We start from the raw sequence: 21,489 nt of genomic DNA, 5'->3' as shown, positions 1-21,489 counted from the left end.
AAAAATGTAATGTGTTATACTCTGAAATTACAGGTTATAATTTTTACTGTGGAAAATATTTCTGCTGTATAGAAATTTATATATAATAAATTGACTTTTATGGAAAAATAATCAACTGTGCTATTAGTATTCTTAAAACCTTGACCCTTTACTTTTCATTATGTTGTGAATACATACACTGTGGAATTAAGGGTACATAGTAAGTCATAGATGTGTAACACGGCAAACTAACTACAAAGAAAATGCTTACATACCTCTGATGCACCATATTTAGTGTTTAGTCAAAATGCAGGATGCTATTATGTACCTGCACCAGGCTTAGTGCCAATCTTATAATTCATAAGACAAATATGAAAATAAATTAGTATTGTCTAAGTGTATAAAATCAATTTTCAATGTTTTGTACTTTTCATTTTGATAATTTTAGTATGTACATATATGTATTTTTTTTTAACATGTCAATGGTGCTAAAGAAGTCCTGCATTATTTAAACAGTGCAAACATTTTAATGGTCCAGTAAAAATTTAAATGTTTTATATCACATTATTCGCTCACATTTTATACTAAATTCAGGTTTGATAACTAGGGGTGCAACTTTCATGCAAGAAGAGCATTTTTGTTGATGCAAAGTTATACATATTGCATGGAAAGTAAGTTTAATTAAAAAGTAGAGTATACAAAAGAAATGCCAAAGAATTTAAATCATGCCACTAAAACATATTTTGTTCAATTTTAAATAGAAAAACGGTAGTAGTACACACTATCCTACTATCCATGAAAAAGTTTGGGCTGTCAATTGTGGTTTACTCTGTGTGCATTGAATGTCCTATCACTAGAGACAGGTGTTTTCGGTGAAAAAAATTTGCACAATTTCGTTACTTTTTACGAGATGATTTCAGTATATTTTTCGCTATTTTATCACTAGTTTCGTCAAAAATTTCGTTGATTTTAAAACTGCAAAATGAGGTTTACAAATATAAGTTCTATGTGAATGTGTTTAATATGTCATTTAAGAGTAGAACTACACAGTTTCATACATAACTTTACCAAATATTTGCACAGAGCAAGCAACAATTCAACAACTATGCAGAGCATTTCCGTATTCTACTGGCAGACGGCAAGTCCCCAGTGCCTTAAAAAAAAAAAAAATATAGTGGTGTATAATTAAAAATGTGTTGTAAAATTTTTACTGTAACATAATAAATTAAATGTAACTCTCTCTTATACAAACCACAAAAAATAAACTTTTCTAGACCTATGTATGCCTTTTAAACCTCTGTAACCTGTCAGGCCTACCACAATTCCGAGTAGGATAATTCACAAGATATTGTTGCACAATTTATACAAACTTTTTTGTCTGCATTGATCAGGTTTTAAAAAATGCATATAGGTGTATTTACTAGGCCTAAACATGTTACAAAGCACAGTACTGGAAACTGTTTTAAAAAATTTACTGACAAAAAAAAACCCAAGTCCTAACCTAAAAACAAATAAGTTAAGTCTATTTTTGCCTGTGGCTAGGTTATATCAACTTTTTCCAATAAGTGCTGTAAAAAACACGACTCGCAGCTATATGAGTATTTCAAGAGTAGGTAGGCCTAACAAAATTTATTATCGTAACGTTCTGTTTATCTGCTTAAGGATGCACAAAACTGTTAAAATATTGTACGCCCTACCTGCAATGTACTTGTGCATCCATTGACGAAGTTTCGGGTCTTCCAGTTTTTCAATCGGGATGTTTGCTTCGATAAAAGCTAGAGTTGTTGACATATGAACTCATTCTTGTAAAATTTCCTTTTTTTTTGCCGTTAAGGCATATTCCAGCGAAACTTGCCTTTTTGCACCGGATTGTTGACTTTCCTTGTTTTTGTTATGCGAGGCACTGTTTTTTATGTGTTTCAAGCACGTGTCTTTCCGTTGCCACTCTATTCTAACGTTGCAGTACTTGCACATGAAAATTTTTTGCACTTTGTCAAAGACATAGAATCCTTCGCTCAAAAACTCCGCCGCCCTGTTAAATACTGTCACAGCCATTTTAAAATCAACGTTTTACAAAAAGAAACAGAGCAAAAATGTTTGATTACATCCACGCCATTTTAACAAACTGTGGCGAGAGGCGACTCTGGCGAGGCGATAGCGTGACACAAATACGACTTCCTAGACTATCGAAAGTCGTTAACAATCGATTATAATAGACTGCTGTTATCGAGTCATCAAAATACGGACATTTAGCTATTTTCAGTGTTTTTTTCTTAATATTTTTCGTGATTTCTCTAAGTAATTGATAATTTCGCGTTTTTTAAGTTTATGTATATTAATTTCGTGCATCGCGAAAAACACCTGTCTCTACCTATCGCTATTGATCATGTGCGCACACTCTAGACGGGCATCAACGTGACCTTGCACAAATGATGCCAACTAGCATTGGCTACATTGTTACACAGCAGCAATGAAGACAAACATAAAAAGGTTATAACATTTGTTAAGTCTTTGAAAGCAAATTTACACATCGGACACTTTATATTTCTGTTAAATGAGCGGTAATATCAGAATGAATAATAGAATACTTTAATATGATATATTGTTTTACTTAAGAAATGTTTACGGGGAATAACGTCTATCTTATTGAAAAATGGCGGGACGAGAAATTGTATTGTGCAGTTTTCTGTAATTGTAATTACTATATTTTCCCATTATAACTACAAACTGCTTGACAGCAATTTGAAAACCTATTGCTGTTGCACTGCACTGTTTCCTGTCACGTTTACTATTTATACAAAGTGCTCGGAATCTAAAAGGAATATAAAAAACACCATACAATTTTTATGAAAGAAATTTTGATGCCCTAAAATAACGGTGCGATAAAACACTGTAGAGAATTATACATGTCTTATTATGTTGGCAAAATTGTGGAATGGAACAGGGACTTCAGCACACTAATTACAAATTGTTGTAGAGTTGAAATGGCCAATAAGGTCACAATTTTGTCGGCAATAGGTAGGAATGGGTAGTTTTGTAAAATGAGTAACCAAACAGCGTACCACCAATAAAGGTTTGTGTGTGTGTGTGTATATATATATATATATTTTTTTTTTATGAACATAATCTATAGGGCTTAGAAAATTCCTTGTGCTGCTTGAATTTTGATGGCATCTGGAACAAAATTGTAAAAACACATGTTAACCAAAGTAAGTTCAGAACTCTGCAGAGCATTAACAAAGTAAAACTATTGCATATGCCTCCACTATTTAAACTGCAATGTCAGACAACCTAGAAAAATGACTTCTAAATGCCTACTATTGTTTGTTAAAGCACCCAATTCCACAAACCAAAAATTTGCACTCTTAGTTGGCATAACTGGTGAGACGGTAGCTCTGTCATGGTAATAATGCGGAAACCTATTAATTTAAAACAGCAACATTTATTTAGTGCAGCACTTCAGTAAAACATGCTGTTTCCTCCCCCCCCCCCCCCCCCCCAAACATTTTCAGGAATAAGGTAAGAGGAAGGTGTGCTGTAATAAACATTTTTGACTGATTGACCCACCCACGACCTGTATACACCAAATTACGACATTTTTCGCACCAAGTCTGTGTTCAGTCTTCAGCATAAAGATGTATTTTCCTCTATTATGACTATAATATTTTGGAATAAATTATATTGGAACTGAAAAGAGTTGTCATTTACTTCTTACAAATTAGGTAGATGGAGTACATCTTAGATTATTCAAAATTCCTTAAATTTGTAAAGACTTTTTTGTAAGGGACATCAAGACATCATGTAAAGCAATTCTTGCCACTTTCAAAGCTATTTAATAGTAAAATTCTCTGAAGATTAACAATGACTTACTTTCATACTTGATGACTTTGATGGCAAATTATTTTCGTGGCCATTTGAAGCTTGGCGTTGTTTCCAAACATTAAGGTAACCAGCTTCACCACCTGTTATTACCCTTTCATCCTGAAATAATAAAAGATTAATTTATTGTTTTTAACACTAAGCATACTGATATCCTGGTGATAAAATATTCACTAATTCAGCAAGATTGATAAAATGTGTTTGAAAACATAAAACATATATCTGTGTATATCACTACGGTGGACTTACATTTTGAAGGTACCAACTTGTCCTCACAACTTCCTTATTGTTCAAAAATTGGCACATGGGTTTGAGCTTTTCATTCGTAACTTCAAGTGACCTCAAACACTGGCTAAAATAAGGAGAGAAAAACGTGAAAGCGAAACTCTTCTAGAGAAAATAAACACTTATTACATCATATTACAGTTAGAACACTTTTTAAAAATTTCCACAATTTCAAATATCTTTTGAGGGTTCTGACAAACCCCCCCCCCCCCCCCCCCCCCCCCCTCTTTTCCACAACACAGAAAGGTATTTGTTTGCATATAGCATTACTACTATTTCTCACCACTGTAATTTGTTTCTATAGATCTGATTACTTTATAAGGATATTTATTTATAGAAAATTTTGATATGGTAACGTGTTAGGAACTTTATTTTGCACCAAGTAATTTGAGAGTAACGGCTCTAATTGTGACATCACTTTCGCTCAGACTGGGAATGACGGAAGTAGCGTTCCTCAGGCAGGTAGTTGCAGCCCTGCGTGAGCAGAACTGTACTGGGACCGTACACACAATGGACTGGGCAGGATAATACTAACGCAGGTATTTGCCTGGTGAGTTATCGTCGCAGGCAGGACAATATTAAATGTCCACACATCAACCTGGGACGACGCCACAATGGCTATTGTGCTAACCAGCCGGCAGTTGACAAAGTGAAATGAACGTGGCGTTTGGTGACAAATGGGTAATGAACTTCTGGGCACCTTCTTTGAGCTCATCAAGAAATTTTAGTGCTCAACCACTAATGGGACACACACTGTTGAGAGGTCATCCGTCCTTGCAGTTCTACAAACTTATTCCAGCACAAGCGCATGACAGCTCGCCAGGAAGAGACTGTGACGATAGTTTTTTTAATAATGGTGATAGTAATAGCATATTTAAACATTGGACAGTAAGGCATTCAATGTTACATCGTAACGTGTTCTTATTTACCAATCATACTAATGTATTTCAGTAGTAAACCATTAGTCAACCTCATTCTTGTTCATTAATCGCATTTAACTAGTTACCCTCTTCTATCACATAATCGTCGCACCTATATTTTAGGGCGTCAAAATTTGGATAAAAAAACCTCTCGTGTAAACGTCACATGGTGTTTTTGGTCCCTCTTTTAGATTCTGAGTGCTTTGAGTGGGTATTTTTTTTTCCGTATAAAACGATGTATTTTAAAGTAGAAATCTAATATTTATTCCGAAATTACCACTTACTTATTTAATTAACGTAAATACAAAGTTTTCTGATGTATAAATTCTCAATTTTCTTTTAAAGACATTTTTAAAAGTTCTAACCTTTATCTGCTCGTTTCCGTAGCCGCGGTGTACCGCTTATAAAAATGTAGCTGGCGCTAGTTGGCATCATTCATGTTTGGTTATGTTGCTTCCCGTATAGAGCACGCACACGTAGCCGAATATTGATATCTTCGCCGAGTGCATGCAACGCGCACTCTCTTTCGAGTGCAGAGTTAACTACATTTGATGGCCCACACACACGTGTGTACTACGACGATAGTTATGCGTTTGTTCAGGCTCGCATTCGGATTGCAGATTTTGTTTCTCCATTTTAAGTTGATGAAAGGTTTTTGTTGCATGACTTATTAATTTAAATTGTTTGGCGTGCTCTTTTATACTTCACTTGTTAAATAAACGTACTTTCCATGAATGGGTTTTTGTTTTTATGAATAACTACCTAACAAAAAAATTTTTTTTCTCGCATAAACGTCACAACCCTACTTTTCAAACTTCATTTTAGTATAAAATGTGCGACGATTAGGTGATAAAACACAGTAATTGCAATGGCCGTTGCATATAGAATTTGCTAAACATTCACAATTGTCCTCTTGTATCACGTGATTATGTGCAAAAATGTAGTCAGGAAAAGTCAGCACTGGTATAAAGGATACTGTAATTAATTATTAACATTTAATATTTATTACTATTAATTTTATGAATTAATGTTAATGAGACATTTTAATGTCACTGCCAATTTGAAGTCTCATTTCATCTATATTTTGAAATGTATATCTATTATTTTTTCAATAAAATTTAGTAATTTGTAATTTGTTCAGTTAGCTATCCAAAATAAAATCATAGGAATAAACAATACCAGTAGTTCTCACTTACCCTTTCCTTGACAGTGATCCTGCAAGAAGCATTACCTGACCAGATGTCTCCTTCCAATGCACATCTATCAGGTAACAGTTGTCGACAGATGTTCTCTACAATAGATACATGCAATATTTCACAGTTATTTACAAGTAAATTGCTCTGCTGGTAAAGTAGAACCCTGTTAAAACATTTTTCAAGGGGGGCACAAGATAATAAACGTTATAAGCAGGAAATATCAACTTGGCGCTTAACAGAGTTAAAACCACTGATGGGTTCACTCAATGCTCGAATGTACTTAAACCAAGCCAACGATTTTCTTTTAACTTCCGGAAGCTTCCAGCTTCTTTTTTCTTTGTCTTTACAGACACACTGTCACATTTCTGTGAAATTGTCTCGCAATTCACAACAATTGCACTAGAGTGGAAAAGCCAACGTCCCATTCCTTCGCCACCTGAACGTGTGTTTTCGATGGATTCTTATGTACGAATATAAGAAATAAATTCAACTCCATAAGCAATATAAAGCTTTATTTTTTTTGTGCGATTGTGAAATAGTTGACAAACTAAAATATTGTAAAACTAGGTATGCATATCTGAAAATAGACAGGAATGGCAAGGAGTGAAAGGATTTGTTATTTTGTTTTCTAATTCAAAGGTGCCAACAGACATGTACCTTTGATATGTAGAATACACAGAGGTTTTCAAACTTTTTTTCCTTCTCCTAGAATTTTAGAAAACAAACATTATAAGCAAGAAATGCATTATTTGTGAAACATACCTTATAAGGAAAATGTAGGGACTTCGAAAATATGACACAAGCAGGAAACTTATAACAGGGTTCTACTGTAGTATTGTCATTAACATTATTTTTTACAGCCTGTCATTAACATTATTTTTTACAGCCAACAGATTTCAGATAATACTAATCCAGAGAGCCCAAAGTTCATATTTTGTAAAATACTAGATTGTAACACACAAAGCATTTACTATCACTTACTCGTAAGTATGAGACTATTTGAGTCAAAATAGTATTATGAAACAACAATATATTAATATGGCACCAATTAAATAGTTTAACATTAAATTTTAGTTTGAAACATGTTGTGCTCATTAATCAGTATTTCATACACCATGTGTATGTATAATTAAAAAAAAAAAAAAACACTTTCTGATTATTTGCGTGAGGTATGTGCGACATGATAATGGAGCATTTTTAGAGTGCATTAGTGGAGAAGACTGAAGCATCCTGAGTAAATTGGCTGGCTCACGGCAACGTCTCCTCCGTTTCCCACTCATGAAAATTATCAGGGTTCAACCTTGAAAATTGGTGTTCTGGCTAGAAGCCATATTCACATCTGTGTTATATCAAGTAAAAAATATATCTAGTTATCAGCAACATTTATTCATTTACAGGTGACAAACAAATATACATCTGTGAAATTATTCCAGGATACTGATCAAGTTGACTTGATGTAAGTTTTTGGACATACGCAAGATGTAGCCCCTTCTCTGATAAATACCCTCATTTTTCCAGCCCCTACTCAGTCGCACCTGTGTTTCCGTACCATGTGCATCTCTGCCTGAGGACGGGAGCAGATTGCAGTTCCCGAAAAGTCGCTTGTTTCTGTTTTGGTAAAACTATTGTGTTCGTTTCGTCTTTTCGTTTTGTCATGTTTTTTTTTTTTTTCCTCGTCTCAACTGTTGTGCTTGATTCTTTTTGGGTTCAATATTTTTGTGCTGTCATCATTTGTGGTTTTTTTTTTATCGTTCTATTCTGTTTTGGAAAACTATTGTGTTTGTTTCGTCTTTTCGTTTTGTCGTGTTTTGTTTCGTTTCAACCGTTGTGCTGAATTTTTTTGGGTTCAATATTTCTGTGTCGTCATCATTTATGGTTTTTTTTCGTTCTCTTAGTACATTTTTCTTTGTTTTTCTTTGTTTTGTTGACCATATTCCTGTCACGGAATATTTTGTGGTGTTTATATCCTTGTTGACAACAGCAATTTTTTGCTTAATTTTGTGTTTTTTGCCTTTTTTGGGTTTTATTTATATATTTCTTTATTTTTATTTTTTAGTTTTACTTCAACAGAAAAAGTTTTTGGCAATGGCGTATGTCCAAAAACTTACCATCAAGTCATGCACTCCCATTGCACAAATCTTTCAAAGATAATACTGATCAAGTTACTTTTTTTCGATGAACTCAACATAGTTCAAAGAAACGGGGGAAGGCACTATATCAGCTTTTTCCCGAATGACTTAAGAAATCCATGGCAAACGGAAATCACGACGGTTGAACTTGGATTAGTGCCCGGGTACCTACAATGCGAGTTCAATGTCATATCTTGGAGAAGATCCATTTTAAACTTTTCTTTTTATTGGCACATGCCGTTGCTGATTCAGATTGTAGGTCAGGCCCGTTCTTGAGGTTTCTCCTGTGACACACATTATAAACCAGCAATGGCATATGTCCAAAAAAAAAAGTCTTTAATTAATGTCTTGCCACTGTGTCACTTAGCACATGGTTCGTACCCTCTTGTACAATCATGAATTAAGGAGTTTTTGAGGACCCATTTACTTCACCACTTTCACCACTATCAAGAGGTGGAATAGTTGGTTAAATCAATTCTTAAAGACAAGCCTATTGTCCAGAATTATCTCTGCAAAACATAAATAATCTTATCATAGTGTCTATCTAATATTTATAGCCTTAACATTTCCATAATTTGATTTCCAACTACATTTACTTTATAAGTTCAAAGTAAAAAATATACCTTTTTTTAGTTCAAAGGTTGGATACAAAATATGGAAAACTAATTAATTTTGTTTTATTTACAAAATTTAATCACGTGGCCCAAAAATCGCTAATTATAATGTGAATGCGCAAAGCGTTGTTTGCTGCCAAGTCGGAAACAAAAGAACATTAACATAACTGTGTTTATCTATTATACTTGCATGCTATCAGTCTTTATTAAAGATGTTTTAAGGATCCTTAGTAAAATACAAGGATGTTCAATTAAAGACAAATGAAGGATTATTGTAAGGATATTAAGGAGGCATACAAATCCTGTAGCACCATGGTTGGCACTTGATTTACGTGTCACTAACCTGCAAACATTTTGTCACAGTTTCTCGCGAGAACTGAACTTCTGGTCGTTCACCATCCGTTTTCCACAGTTGCACATCTTCCGTGTGAGTGATGCACGATAAAGAATCCTCTCCTCCGAGCCAAGTGATTTTAGCCTTAAAGAAAAGAATACTTATTGAGCACCAATCAGCACAGTGCTTTGAGGCCTTATCCTAGTAAAAAAAAAATATATATAAAAAACTTCTTGACCTACCACTGAAGATTCTGTGTTCAAGGTGTGCAGAAGTGCATCATCTTCGCAGCTTGCGCTGATGTCAAAGATGTTGATAAGCTTATCTGTTGAGCCCGTGGCCATGGTGGTCTGCTTTAATGGATGAAAACAGACCTGTGAGGTGGGAGAGAAAAAAAAAAAAAAACAAGTTCTGAGGCTTTTGTTTTTAAAGTATGATTAGGTACGTCATTTTACTGAGAATGAAAACTGCAGATTATATACAGTGAAGCCCCGATTATCCGTGAGCAAAATATCCGTGTGTGCCGTGAAATTTTTGTAAAATTATAAACCTCAAAAAAATTTTTTTTTTTTATCCAAGCCAGGGAAAATAGGCCCTACAGTGCGAAGGTCGAAAATTTTACTGACAGGTTTATTGTGCATCGTAATCTTATAGGCCTTCTCTGAATTTGTGGATGAGTGGCAGGCTCTTGCTTTTTGTTTTGGTCGTGGCTTTCACATTCTCTGATCACCGACCTTGACGGCCCGAGTGTGGGTCCAGTGGTGTCAGTCGTTAGCAAGTGCTTAGCGATCACCGATCAGTCGTGTTTTATGTTTCTTTGTCAGTGCTCAAGATTAGTCTTTACTTAATTCCTGAAATTAATAATGGCTGAAAAACAAACAAATGTTGTCGTCGTGTAATTATTGCACAAAAACTTCAAAATTATTTCTAAAATATAAAATGGTGCTTCAAGGCATAACTGAACACTTTATGTTAACAGTATATTACATATTGTTTTTGAAGTTATACTTCTTTAGGCACGTTAAAAAAAAAATAATGAGAGTGGAATTTTAAGATGCGCGCGCATCACTGTAACACAAAATTAACAGGTTGAAGCTGCCCGCTAAACCACTCAATAAGTTTCGAAAAAAAGCTACCAACAAAATAGAAATAGAACCTCTATTAGTCGCGCATAGGGCACGCTTGTCGCCTCTGATCACAGTTTTCATATTTATACATAATATTTATCCACATGTTTCTAGTTTCTACTACTTTCACAACATGTGTTTTAGTTTCATACAAGTGCGAATTATGTATGTGCTAATAAATTATATTCAGTAGTGATTTAAATTGAATATTTTGATTAATATTATTTACTATTCGTAAATATTAGTAAAAAAAAAATTGTGCCTTTTACTTTTTCAAGTGCTCCAATATAATTGAGGTTAACTATCCGTATGTATTATTATTGATATAAATTAAAATATCATTATTTAATATAATTAATACTAAATATTATTAAATTATTAATGTTAAATATTTATTATTGGTTATTTAATATTTACAAAACTAAGAAAAAATGTAATAAAACATTTAATAAAAATATTGTAATAAAAATTAAAATCGAACATCAAATTAAAATATTAATTTTTAATATTTATTATTAAATTTAATAAATAATAAATATTCATAAAAATAAATAAACAAAATTAATGAAAACTTTTTGATAAAAATGAAAAGTGAATATTAATTTTTTTATTTTCTTTTAAAATATTAAATAATCAATAATAAATATTTAAAATTAAGAATCTTATAATATTTAGTACAAATTATGTCATATATATTTATTATTCTCTAAATTTTATTTATTTAATTTTTCAAATTTAAACTGAACTTTATTGACTGTGTTGACTGTCTTTTTCCAGCCCTTTTATTATTTTACTATAATTAATTATTTGCATGCAATTAAAAACTATTTTTTAATGATTCCAAAGAAGTATAACTTCTCACGCGCGTACATAAGTACACACACCCATTTTTTTTTTACTGTTCTTTATTTTTGTGATTTAGATGCAGAGCAAAGGTTTCTGCTGTACTGTACACAATTAAAATGTTTTACATGTTATGTTTATTTTTTTGTACAATAAAACATAGTTTTTATGATAATTGTTTTTTGTGTTTATACCTTATTTTTTTTTTTGTGGTCTTTTTATGGGTTATCAGTGATTTTTGCTGTCCACCCAATTCCGTGGATAATCAGGCTTTACTGTATATATAATCATTCCCACTGAACAATCTAGATTTGCCACACTCAAAACATTTGACAAATTAATTTAATGAAAGTCACATCTCTTGCACAAAACCCTTATAACTTAAAACTGTTAATTATCCATTTATATTTCTCAAAACTCAAAAGAAAAAATGGTAAAAAAAAATAAAAAAAGAAGGACCATTGATTTTTTTTATATATGGTATTTATAAGATTTTGGATTACGTTCAAGCACACTTTTTTTTACTATAAGTTTTTAAAACCTGACCTTTCCCCTCGTCTCCGCGAGCTCCGACACCTTGCTTCTGCCCGAGTGAAAAAACACCGATCACGGCGAGGCGACGCCCGAGCCAAAACCTCACCTGCGTGACGTCTTCCGAGTGGGACTCCCAGTAGCCCCCCAGCAGCTTGGACGACCTCGCGTCCCAGAAGAGCAGGAACGCGTCCCCGTCGACCAGCTGCGAGCCGGCGCAGACGAAGCGATCGTCCGGGGCGACGTCGAACGAGGTCAGCGGCTTGGGGGCGCCTGTCGCGCCGTAGGTGCCGTCTGCAGGGGAGACACCACAAGCAAGGCCGTGTCAACCAGTGGCGTAGCCAGGATTTGTGTATGGGGGGTGTTAAGCATGCCCCCCCCCCCCCCCCCCCGTATTAAAGCGGGGGTCCGGGGGTCCTCCCCCGGGAAAATTTGGATTTTAAGGTGTAAAATTGTGCTATTTTAGCAGTTTTTGGTTCTTAAATTTAAATATTGTAATGGTAATAATTTTATTAATTTTAATATGAAATTTGTTTGAGTGATGAATAAGAAATTAATTAAATATTTTGGTGCTAAAGGGGGGGGGGGGGGGGGGGGTTGAACCCCTAAAACCCCCCCCTTGGCTTCGCCCCTGGTGTCGAGGAAGTTGCCATGTCTACAACTACAGTCAAACATCAATAAAACAAACCTGAAGGGACCATCATTTCGTAACTTCTCAACAACAAGGTTCCAAAAATTTAAATCATAATTTTTATTCAACTTATAAGTATTTTTCTCATTTATTACACACATCACACACCTTTAAAAAAAAAAAAAAAAAAAAGCTCCAAGGAAACTTGCACACAATTTTACACGGCACCAAATGTACTTTAAAGGATTGTAAATTAAATTTAGGATGGCTACACCAGTGGCTCAAAAAAACATATTTTGTACTTTACAACTTTTTAAATGCTTTAAGACAAAATAGTAAAGCAACATTAAAAAAACTACCTACAAAAAAAAACCTGCTATAATTTTTGGAATAATATGTAATTTCCAAGCTTTTTATCCCCAACACACAACAAACCAAAGAAACGGCATCAACATAATTTTAGTTGGAACAGCAAATTGTGTCTTTACATTACTCTGGTACATTTGTATTAAACGTCTATCCGTTATCGTTTAGCCTTGGAACAAAAACATTTTATTGTATAATAACCATACATTTATATTAAACACAATTACTTAGTACTATAATTCTTATGTAATTTCTAGGGACTGTGAAAACATTTTGTTATTAATGATGAGTTTTGTATGAACAGGGTTTTTATTAATGATGTTTCACTTTCACTGTATCTGCTGAATTAATTTCAGGACTTTTAAAAAACATTTATTTATAACACACAAAATTTTTATAAATTTATTTAATATGCAAAATAAAAAAAAACCACATGTAATAAACTAATAAAAAATAGATCCTCAGGAATGTGCTTATTATTAAGTCACAGATTGTATGTCACGGATTGTATGTGCTACTATAAAGCAAAGTGAGAGTCAAAATTGAAAATGTAACTGGAATTTAAAGTTAATTAAGTATCTATAAAAATATATGTCATTATTTAATACACTTAAACTGTTCAATTTAATTTTGTGACCACACCTTTTTATGAACCCTAAATTTTTATCCAAACTTATTGTGCAACAAAAAAAAAAGTTTACTTGTATATTATGAAACATCCAATACATTTGATTAAAATTCAATATTTTTTTAGATACTGTATTCTTGTTCTGATTGTGTGAAAGGGTAAAAAAAAAAAAAAAAAATTCTTTTGAAAAACCAGCAAAGAAGCTTGCCTTTGAATTCTGTCTTGCAGCTTGTCAAGTCTGTCCTCAAATCCCAAAGTTTGACAGTTCCATCCATTGAACAAGTGTAAAGTAAATTATCATTTTTCGGGCTGAACCTGAAAGAAAAATAATGGAAAAATACCATGACACAACCCAAGGAAAAAAAAAAAAATTAAATTTTTAAAAACCATTAAATCAACAATAAATTAAGAATGAGTGATATTGTAACATAATGGTATGACTACCATTACGAGGGAGTCCACGCAAATCTGTACAAAATTATCCTAGACTATTTTATGCCTTTTCATGAACAAAACTATAAAATTTCCTGTCAAATTATTTTTAATAATTTACCAATTTTGCAATTTCCTGGAAGAAATAAGGACACTCTAACCTCCACCATTCCTAGAACTGTAACAGTAAAAACAGAATATCTTGTATACACAATTTTACAGTGTGAATGACTTATGCTCTAAAAATTTTTTTTCTGGAGGATGGCATATCAGAAAATGAGATCTCCCCCCTCAAAATTACCATCAATGAGGAATTTTCATCATGTTTCCACGTTTTAACTCTTTGAAGGGCAGAAATTTTGATCGAAAAAATACCTGTGAAGGGCGGAAATGGCGAGCAAAAAAATACCTGACAGGGGCAGAGAAAAAAAAATTCACGAATTAATTTCAACTGACTTATATTTAAATATTTATTACTTTTTATGTATACTACTGTGAAACATTCTTAAAATAACTTGTAAACAATCATAATCTATGATCATGAAAAGTGGTTAGACAACTAACCACAGCCCCACTAGGCAATCAAATGTAACAAACAGTACAGTAATGTTTTGTTTATAACCAACACTTTTCCAAGTAACTTTATCCTTCCATAACAGTTAAGCTATTTACTGTGATAACTTCTAAAACATTCCTTTCCTGCTCTAAGGCATAGGGGCACTTTACATACAGTGCACATCCACACAGTACGAACTGGTTTCTTCCTAGAACTGCAGACTGCACATCTCCTTGATGTTGAATGAACCGGTTGGTGCCCGCTGCTTTCATGGCGAATACTCTTGTCTACAAATGGTTTATGTGTCTTGATTGCGACTGGAGACATTCCTTTGCTTCCAGATGGAGTGGATGCTATCACAGCAACTATTCTTGGAGCTAGCAACCCTTTGTAAACCTCCCGACGAAAATCTTTGTTTGTAAATTGTTCTACAGGAAGTTCCTTGTGCATTATAAATGCGTTCGTAACACAACAGTCGATGAAATGAAAAAACAACCTCATCCACCACTTCTTACTTTTCCTGTTGATCGCATAATCTGATTTGAGTCTATCAAAGTTATCGACAAAATTCATGTGTGAGTTGTAGTCTTTCAAAACCTGAGGGCACTTGATGGTTGTTACAGTTCCATCTTTCATTTTGCGGTTGACAGAAGAAACATCCAGTGGATCATGGCATGTTGAAATCAAGTTCACTGCCTTGTTGTCCTTCCATCTGTACACAGCCACTCCATCTTCACTAACACGACAATCAAATTCACCCCTTTCAAGTTGTTTCTCATCCTTCAGTGCAGGTAGGTGTTTTCTTCTAGGGTTTATTGTTCCACACGCATATATTTCACTTTTTGACTTCAGGTTGCTGAACAGATCATAAGAAGAAAAATAATTGTCCATGAAAACAATGTGATGACAACCTTCGAGACCACTTAACAAATTTTGAACAACTTTTGCACCTAACCCTACTTCTGTTGCCCCTAATGTCTTTCCTGTGTAAATGTCAAACTTCAAATTGTAGGATGACTCATCGCACAACATCCATGACTTATAGCCCCGTTTTATAGGCTTATCTCGCATATACTGCTTGAGGGACGACCGCCCCTTGAACTTTACCATCGACTCATCAACTGCCAGTTTCTGGTGAGGTTGGTAACATTCAAAAAATTTTTTCGAAAGATGATCCAGCAAAGGCCGAAGCTTGTATAATTTGTCATAGCTTACACTATTTCTGTCTGGAGCTACGGTGTTGTCATTTAGATGCAGATGGCTCAAAAGGAAGCTAAATCTTTTCACAGTCATTAGTTTAGAAATGTAATTCTCACCGAGGTCAGGTTCAGAACTCCAATAGTCTCTATAGCTTGGTTTTTTGGTTATGCCCATGTATAAATTTATCCCAATAAATGTCCTGATTTCACATGCATCAGTAGGGACAAATTGTTTTCCTGTTTGGGTAGCATAAAGGTTTGTCTGAAATACAATATGGTTGATAAGCGTTTCATCAAAATACTCACAAAAGAGGTCCAATGGCTTGATATTTGCTTTGTTCTTTATTCTTGCTGCTACACCACTTTCTTTTGTGAAGGGAGGCACTGGAAGAACACGAGTATCTTGGGTCCATGTAACTGCGAAGCTGGATGAAGCTGTACGAGAGAGTACTTTAGAAACATTTGGCACATCACTGTCACTTTGTTCAGATTCACTGCTGCTTGACACTGTGTTGAAAACTTTTTCTTTGTTCAAATTCTTATTTATGTAAGTAGGATCAGATGAACTGTCATCGGAGTCTATGACACTATCTTCTTCTGAAGGTATTTCTTCAAACAGTAAACGGTAAATTTCATCCTCCGATAAACCTTTTTGCCGAGGCATATTAGATCTGTTATTTATGCTGAAGTTCTGGGAGGGCAGTGGTTAGCAGCACTAACCACATGCAAATACGCTGTCTGGAATAGAAACGAACATTTGTAAGTGCCCAAATACTATTAAAACATTTATATAAACACATTAAATATAAAAGCAAACACTTACCACACATATAATAGTAAAATTCCTAGTAAAAAGCACTATAATACGTAGCAACGCAAGAAACAATGGCGAGTCTGAGTAAAGTGGTGGCTCGAGTAATAAACAGGACATATAAATGTGGCGCGGTACTGTTCCTGCCATCTGTTGGGTCGCAGGACAACTACAACGTGTGGTTAGAGAGAATCGCCGCGACCCGTAAAAGGGAGCACACGAAAATAATGTGGTTAGAGGAAGTAACCACCGCCCACATAACGACTTTATTTTTGTGGTTAGCTACAGTAACCACCACCCATAAAACAGTATCATATTGGTGGTTAGTTGAGGTGACCCGCACCCTTCAAAGAGTTAAAGTAAGTTCCCTGACATATTTCCACTTCCCTGACTTTCCAGAATGTGGACACCCTGAACTTGTATTACATATTAGTGTACTAATAGGATACTAGTTCTGTAATTCCAAAACAAATTTAAATGGCAAAGAACACTTTTGCCAGACAAAAAATAAACCAACATACCTGAGACCAGACAGATCTTTCCCGTGTCCGAAAATAGTGGCCACGTTAGCGACACTGTTTACATCGTAAACTTCGCAAGAATAGTCTGACAGACCTACTGCAACTCTCGAACTTAGCTTACTGAAACAAGGAATAAAAAATAATACTACATTTCTTTAAAATTTTATCAAAAGAGATGAATATATTTTTTAAAATTCTGTTAAATATTTGATCTCGTTAATTTGTGATGTGGTCAACATATATTAAATTCTGTGTTTTTAAGGATTTATACATGTAGTATTATCTAAGTAACTGACTTGTTGTACATTCAAGTGCCTATGCTCATTTGGGCTCAACAGAATGTAAATTATTAAATTTAAATATAAATAAATAAATATGTATGTATTAGTATGGTTAGGTATAATATGACTTCTGAAACATACCAAATTATAAACAATACACATATAATAAATTCAATAAACCACACCAAACCACCCCTTGAATTTAATGAAATAGACATTTAGAAATTTAATTGTAAAAAGTGTTCAGTTATAATTACTTTGTATCAACCTTGTTCAACATTTAAGTTTTGCAAATTGTTGCAGTCCTGAAAGTTCCAATGATTTTTACAGTTCATTCACAATATAAGATTTTTTCTAAATCAACTTGTTCATAAAGCTTTGTAAAAAAAAAAAAAAAATCATGAAAGCAAACAATGATAAATGTTAAACAATTTGGTTTGGACAGTAAAACGGTAGGTACTCTTAAAAGAGATATTCGGAAACCTATCTGGTTACTGCATAAATCAGTAATTATTCTGCACGTATCCAAGTTTATCCCTTGATCCTGATGGCATGATCCTGTGGTACTTGATGCTTGCTTTTTTAATTTACTACGTTTAAAGATCCTGGACATAATCAAAAAACTCGAATATCACAATACTAACAAATTATGCCAGTTTGTGTAGAAATTTTTTTTCTTTTGGATATATTTTACAGTCATAATTAATTGTTACACCACAAGTTTTTAATATTTCCAGGATATTTCAGTGCAGCCTGCCAAATTAAAACAGCCAGCATCATGTACCACAGTATTAATATGTACAGAATCATGTCATCAGGATTGAAGGATACGTGAGATGGAACTTTTACCCATAAATCATAACGTATATGAACGTAGTTTTAATGCTTATGGAGTCCACTTAGTAGGTGGTTGTAGTTACAAGAGTCTTCAACGCCACAAATTGACGCTACAAGTCCTGCTTCAACCCATGACTATGTGAGACTGCCACTGTAGACTGGACTTACGCTTCATATTTAAATTTAATATTGTACAACGCTGAGTATCGTTACTTACGTCGCTCCACACAAGTGTAATATGTAGGCGTTGTTTTTCGAGACTCTGGTCTGTGCTTGCAGCTCAAACTGCCCGGTGAACAAGGACGCCAGTTCTTCGCTGTCGCAGGCATCGTCGTCACTGTCACTTACCACATTCAAACTGTTTGCAAGACTTTCTGCAAAAGAAAAAAAAAATTGAAATGTATCTCTTTTCCAAACCTTCATACATTGGTCATCTGCAAGCAGCCTTAACACGCACATTTCATCTCTGCCCATGACACAGTCATGACTGTGAACACAGAAACTGCGACTGTGAATATAGACTACAGCTTTGCTACAGGATCCTCAAGCAACCATATAAATACTGAAACATTCTTTCCCTATCATAAACTTGCGCTTCTTCTGCCGTAAGAATATCCCAACCATGATTCCTTCTTGGAGTACCTTCTGTACATGTTGAAAGTTGCAGTTTATTAGAACCAAGTGGGCTAAATTAACAAAATTTAATTTTTTTTAATTTCATTAGGCCTACTGTGCATGCATAATACCACTTTATTTTTTTGTTGAAGGGGACATTAAAGTAAAGTTGTGGGTTCGGATAATTAAGTTAAAAATATCACTTGTAATATTTCAATTTCCTCATCAGAAAAAAAAAACAGTGGTATAGTTCCTCCATGCAAAAGATTTTTTTTTTTTTTTTTAGGTAATACATATACTAGGGCTAGTTACAATAACCAGCCACTCACATGCCGCCCCCTGTAAAACTCCTTACGCATCCACCTGCTTCCGTACATTATCTTCTTCCACCAAATCCTCCCAACTCCCCGGCCATTTGTGTAAAAACGGCAACACCTGCTTCTGAAACCATGCTGCCATTCATTCACTAACCCCATCCTGTTGATTTCCCTACCGCATATGAACATACTAATTGTCTCCACCAACTAGGTGGGCCCAGCACGTGCATGGGGTGAAACATGAGGCTCAGTCATCCCACTTGAAAACAAGCCAGCTATTAATTTAAGTAAAGATACTATTTCAATGATCATTCGCGTCCAAGCGTCGGAAAACCGAACGATTCACAAAACACTCCATGTCCACCATTTTGAGGTTTCCCACAGACTAGAAGGTTTAAACAGTAGTGAAGTTTTCTTTTATAAGTGAGTTACATTGACAATAATGTAGGTTAAGAACTTATAGCTCATTAGACTCAATTTACTTCTCACTTTCTTTGATGATTATTTATATATTTTTAGATATCATCCATTTAGAATGATGACCTATATTAAAAATTGTTCAAAAGCAATTTAAGAACATGTGATGGAAGCTACCAAACAAAAAAAAAAATTCAAAACTTGGCTTCTGGGTTGTAGCCGTGTTCTTGGCGAATAATTCACCAACGTTTCGGTCGACATTGCAGTCGCCATCATCAGGGAGCAGTTACCTACTCAGTAGGTCTCATACTTCAGACAATGGCCGTGAAAGCCTGCGAACATTATTTTGGAGGTTATAACTTCATGTCTGTCCGTCGAAAGTTAAAGCATAGAAAGCTTACAGACGTTCCATGCCTTCTGGTTGGCTTGAGGTCAAACGATTAACGAACAGATGAGGAATGGATTGCTGTGAGTTAGGCTAAAGGGATTTCCAACGTCAAAGGTGTATTCGTATTGGTGAAGCAGGATAAGTACGACACTCGCTGGGCTTCTAGCACGGTATCACCTCTAAGCACAAGGCTGTAGACTGGCCTGCAGTCTCCTCGTCATGCATAGGGCAACAATGAAATATGATTGCTAGCCATGAAACATTATATGGGAGAGAATTACGATAAACGTGTACCTAATCCAAGTCTGTCTAATGCTTTCAAGATTCTCAACAAGATGTTTCATGCCTATTTTTTTTTTTTTTTTAAACACAACAGAGTTTCACTATTTAACTTTAAAACAGCATTTCAAAATTCTACCTGGTTTCTGAGAAATTACTGTTTATTGATTACATTGGATAGCCTGTGCCTCATTGTGCTTTAGCGTAGCCGAGAATTTCTACAAAAGATTGCCTGATTGTCGTCGTCGTTTCAATATTAGCTTGATAATAGCTGCAATTTGGTCCCGTGGTTCTCCAGGTATCCTTAGGAATATAGCGTACCTACCTAAAGTTTTTTTTTTTAAAGACAGAACCGTTTCATGACATATATTAGAAATAGTGTATGTAATCATAACCTACATGTATATCATAAATTTTGTAACCATGTTGACAAGCCCTATATTCAGAGGGCCACTGCTCATCAACTGAGTCAATTGGGTGCTAAGAAAATAAAATAAAAAAAATAAAAAATTTCGGTACGTTACGGCTAGGTCTTGAATAATATATATATAAATATATTTTTTTAAGCGAAGCGAACATCAAATTGAATATTAAAATTTTTTTAGCTAAATCGAATTAATTAAATTGCAAAAATTGTTCTCAGCGAAGCTCTATTGCACTTGTATCATAAAAGACGGTGCTGAAGTAAAAAAAATATAATCGTATGTTTGAACTGAATAAGATAGTGAGATACATATCCGTTTCCGTCATTGTAGAAAATGGAGAGGGAAAAAAAACATGCTTTTGGTCTGGAGAACGAGTGTAGGAAAGATAACCTAGCTCACCTTCATCAAACATTTTAAATCGTAAATTGAAACGAGCAGCCCAAAACTATCACTCAATTACTTGATGCTTAAAAATATTTTTAAGCTCATTTGACTTCGGCATCCGACGACAATCAGTGTTCTCGCGCACAGCACAGAACTATCACAACACACGTGTTCTCATTCCCCATAGAGTAAAATCAAATATTGTAGTAGAAGAACAATATAGGAAACTCAGGCCATTTAACATGACAAGCGCTGGCGACACATGACTGCAGCGATCCTAGCGGCTTGTCCTGCAGAACGCCCGTGAAATTCAAATTTCCGTGTATTATAATGGGCGATTTCGGCACATTTTTTTCTCTCGTCTTTTGAAAACATGTTGTCATCGCGAAACGAATTTACCATCCTTGTATTTGTATTAAAACAGTGTTTCATAACCAGAACACGTTTTTTACAATCTACAAAGATTTATTGACAATAAGATCTGAAAAATGATGTCATTTCAAACATAACAGACGAACTAAAGGACACAGATGAGAAGGCAGTGGCGTAGCGTGGGTGGGGCGGG

At 34.5% G+C, this 21,489-nt stretch overlaps 1 protein-coding gene across 2 annotated transcripts; it reads right to left on the bottom strand.

Annotated features, from left to right (window-relative positions):
- Positions 1-123: 123 nt before the first annotated feature.
- On the bottom strand, positions 124-21,137 carry LOC134540253 (WD repeat-containing protein 89). 2 transcript variants are annotated; one of them, XM_063382876.1, is made up of 11 exons: positions 20,940-21,136; positions 18,317-18,473; positions 16,982-17,101; positions 13,671-13,777; positions 11,947-12,131; positions 9,579-9,710; positions 9,346-9,480; positions 6,260-6,354; positions 4,108-4,210; positions 3,850-3,960; positions 124-3,153 (listed from the first exon to the last, which is right to left on the bottom strand). In XM_063382876.1, exons 1-11 carry the CDS (start codon positions 20,950-20,952, stop codon positions 3,094-3,096), a joined length of 1,218 nt encoding a protein of 405 aa, XP_063238946.1. In that variant the 5' UTR covers positions 20,953-21,136; the 3' UTR covers positions 124-3,093. The 2 variants fall into 2 exon arrangements, with proteins under 2 accessions (XP_063238946.1, XP_063238947.1); XM_063382877.1 differs by lacking the exon at positions 16,982-17,101 and having other exon boundaries at positions 20,940-21,137.
- Between the last annotated feature and the right edge of the window lie 352 nt (positions 21,138-21,489).

This window comes from Bacillus rossius, chromosome 16 (assembly GCF_032445375.1).
Source record: "Bacillus rossius redtenbacheri isolate Brsri chromosome 16, Brsri_v3, whole genome shotgun sequence".
NCBI lineage: Eukaryota > Metazoa > Arthropoda > Insecta > Phasmatodea > Bacillidae > Bacillus > Bacillus rossius.
This window is presented reverse-complemented; position numbering and strand designations above follow the sequence as displayed.

What these genes read in the sequence shown, in the direction of transcription:
- LOC134540253 (XM_063382876.1), bottom strand. An exon ending in CTGCAAGACAGAATTCAAAG is followed by an intron (nt 12,132 to 13,670) that starts GCAAGCTTCTTT and finishes TCTCCCCTGCAG; the next exon opens with ACGGCACCTACGGCGCGACA. An exon ending in GGATCACTGTCAAGGAAAGG is followed by an intron (nt 4,211 to 6,259) that starts GTAAGTGAGAAC and finishes TCCTTATTTTAG; the next exon opens with CCAGTGTTTGAGGTCACTTG.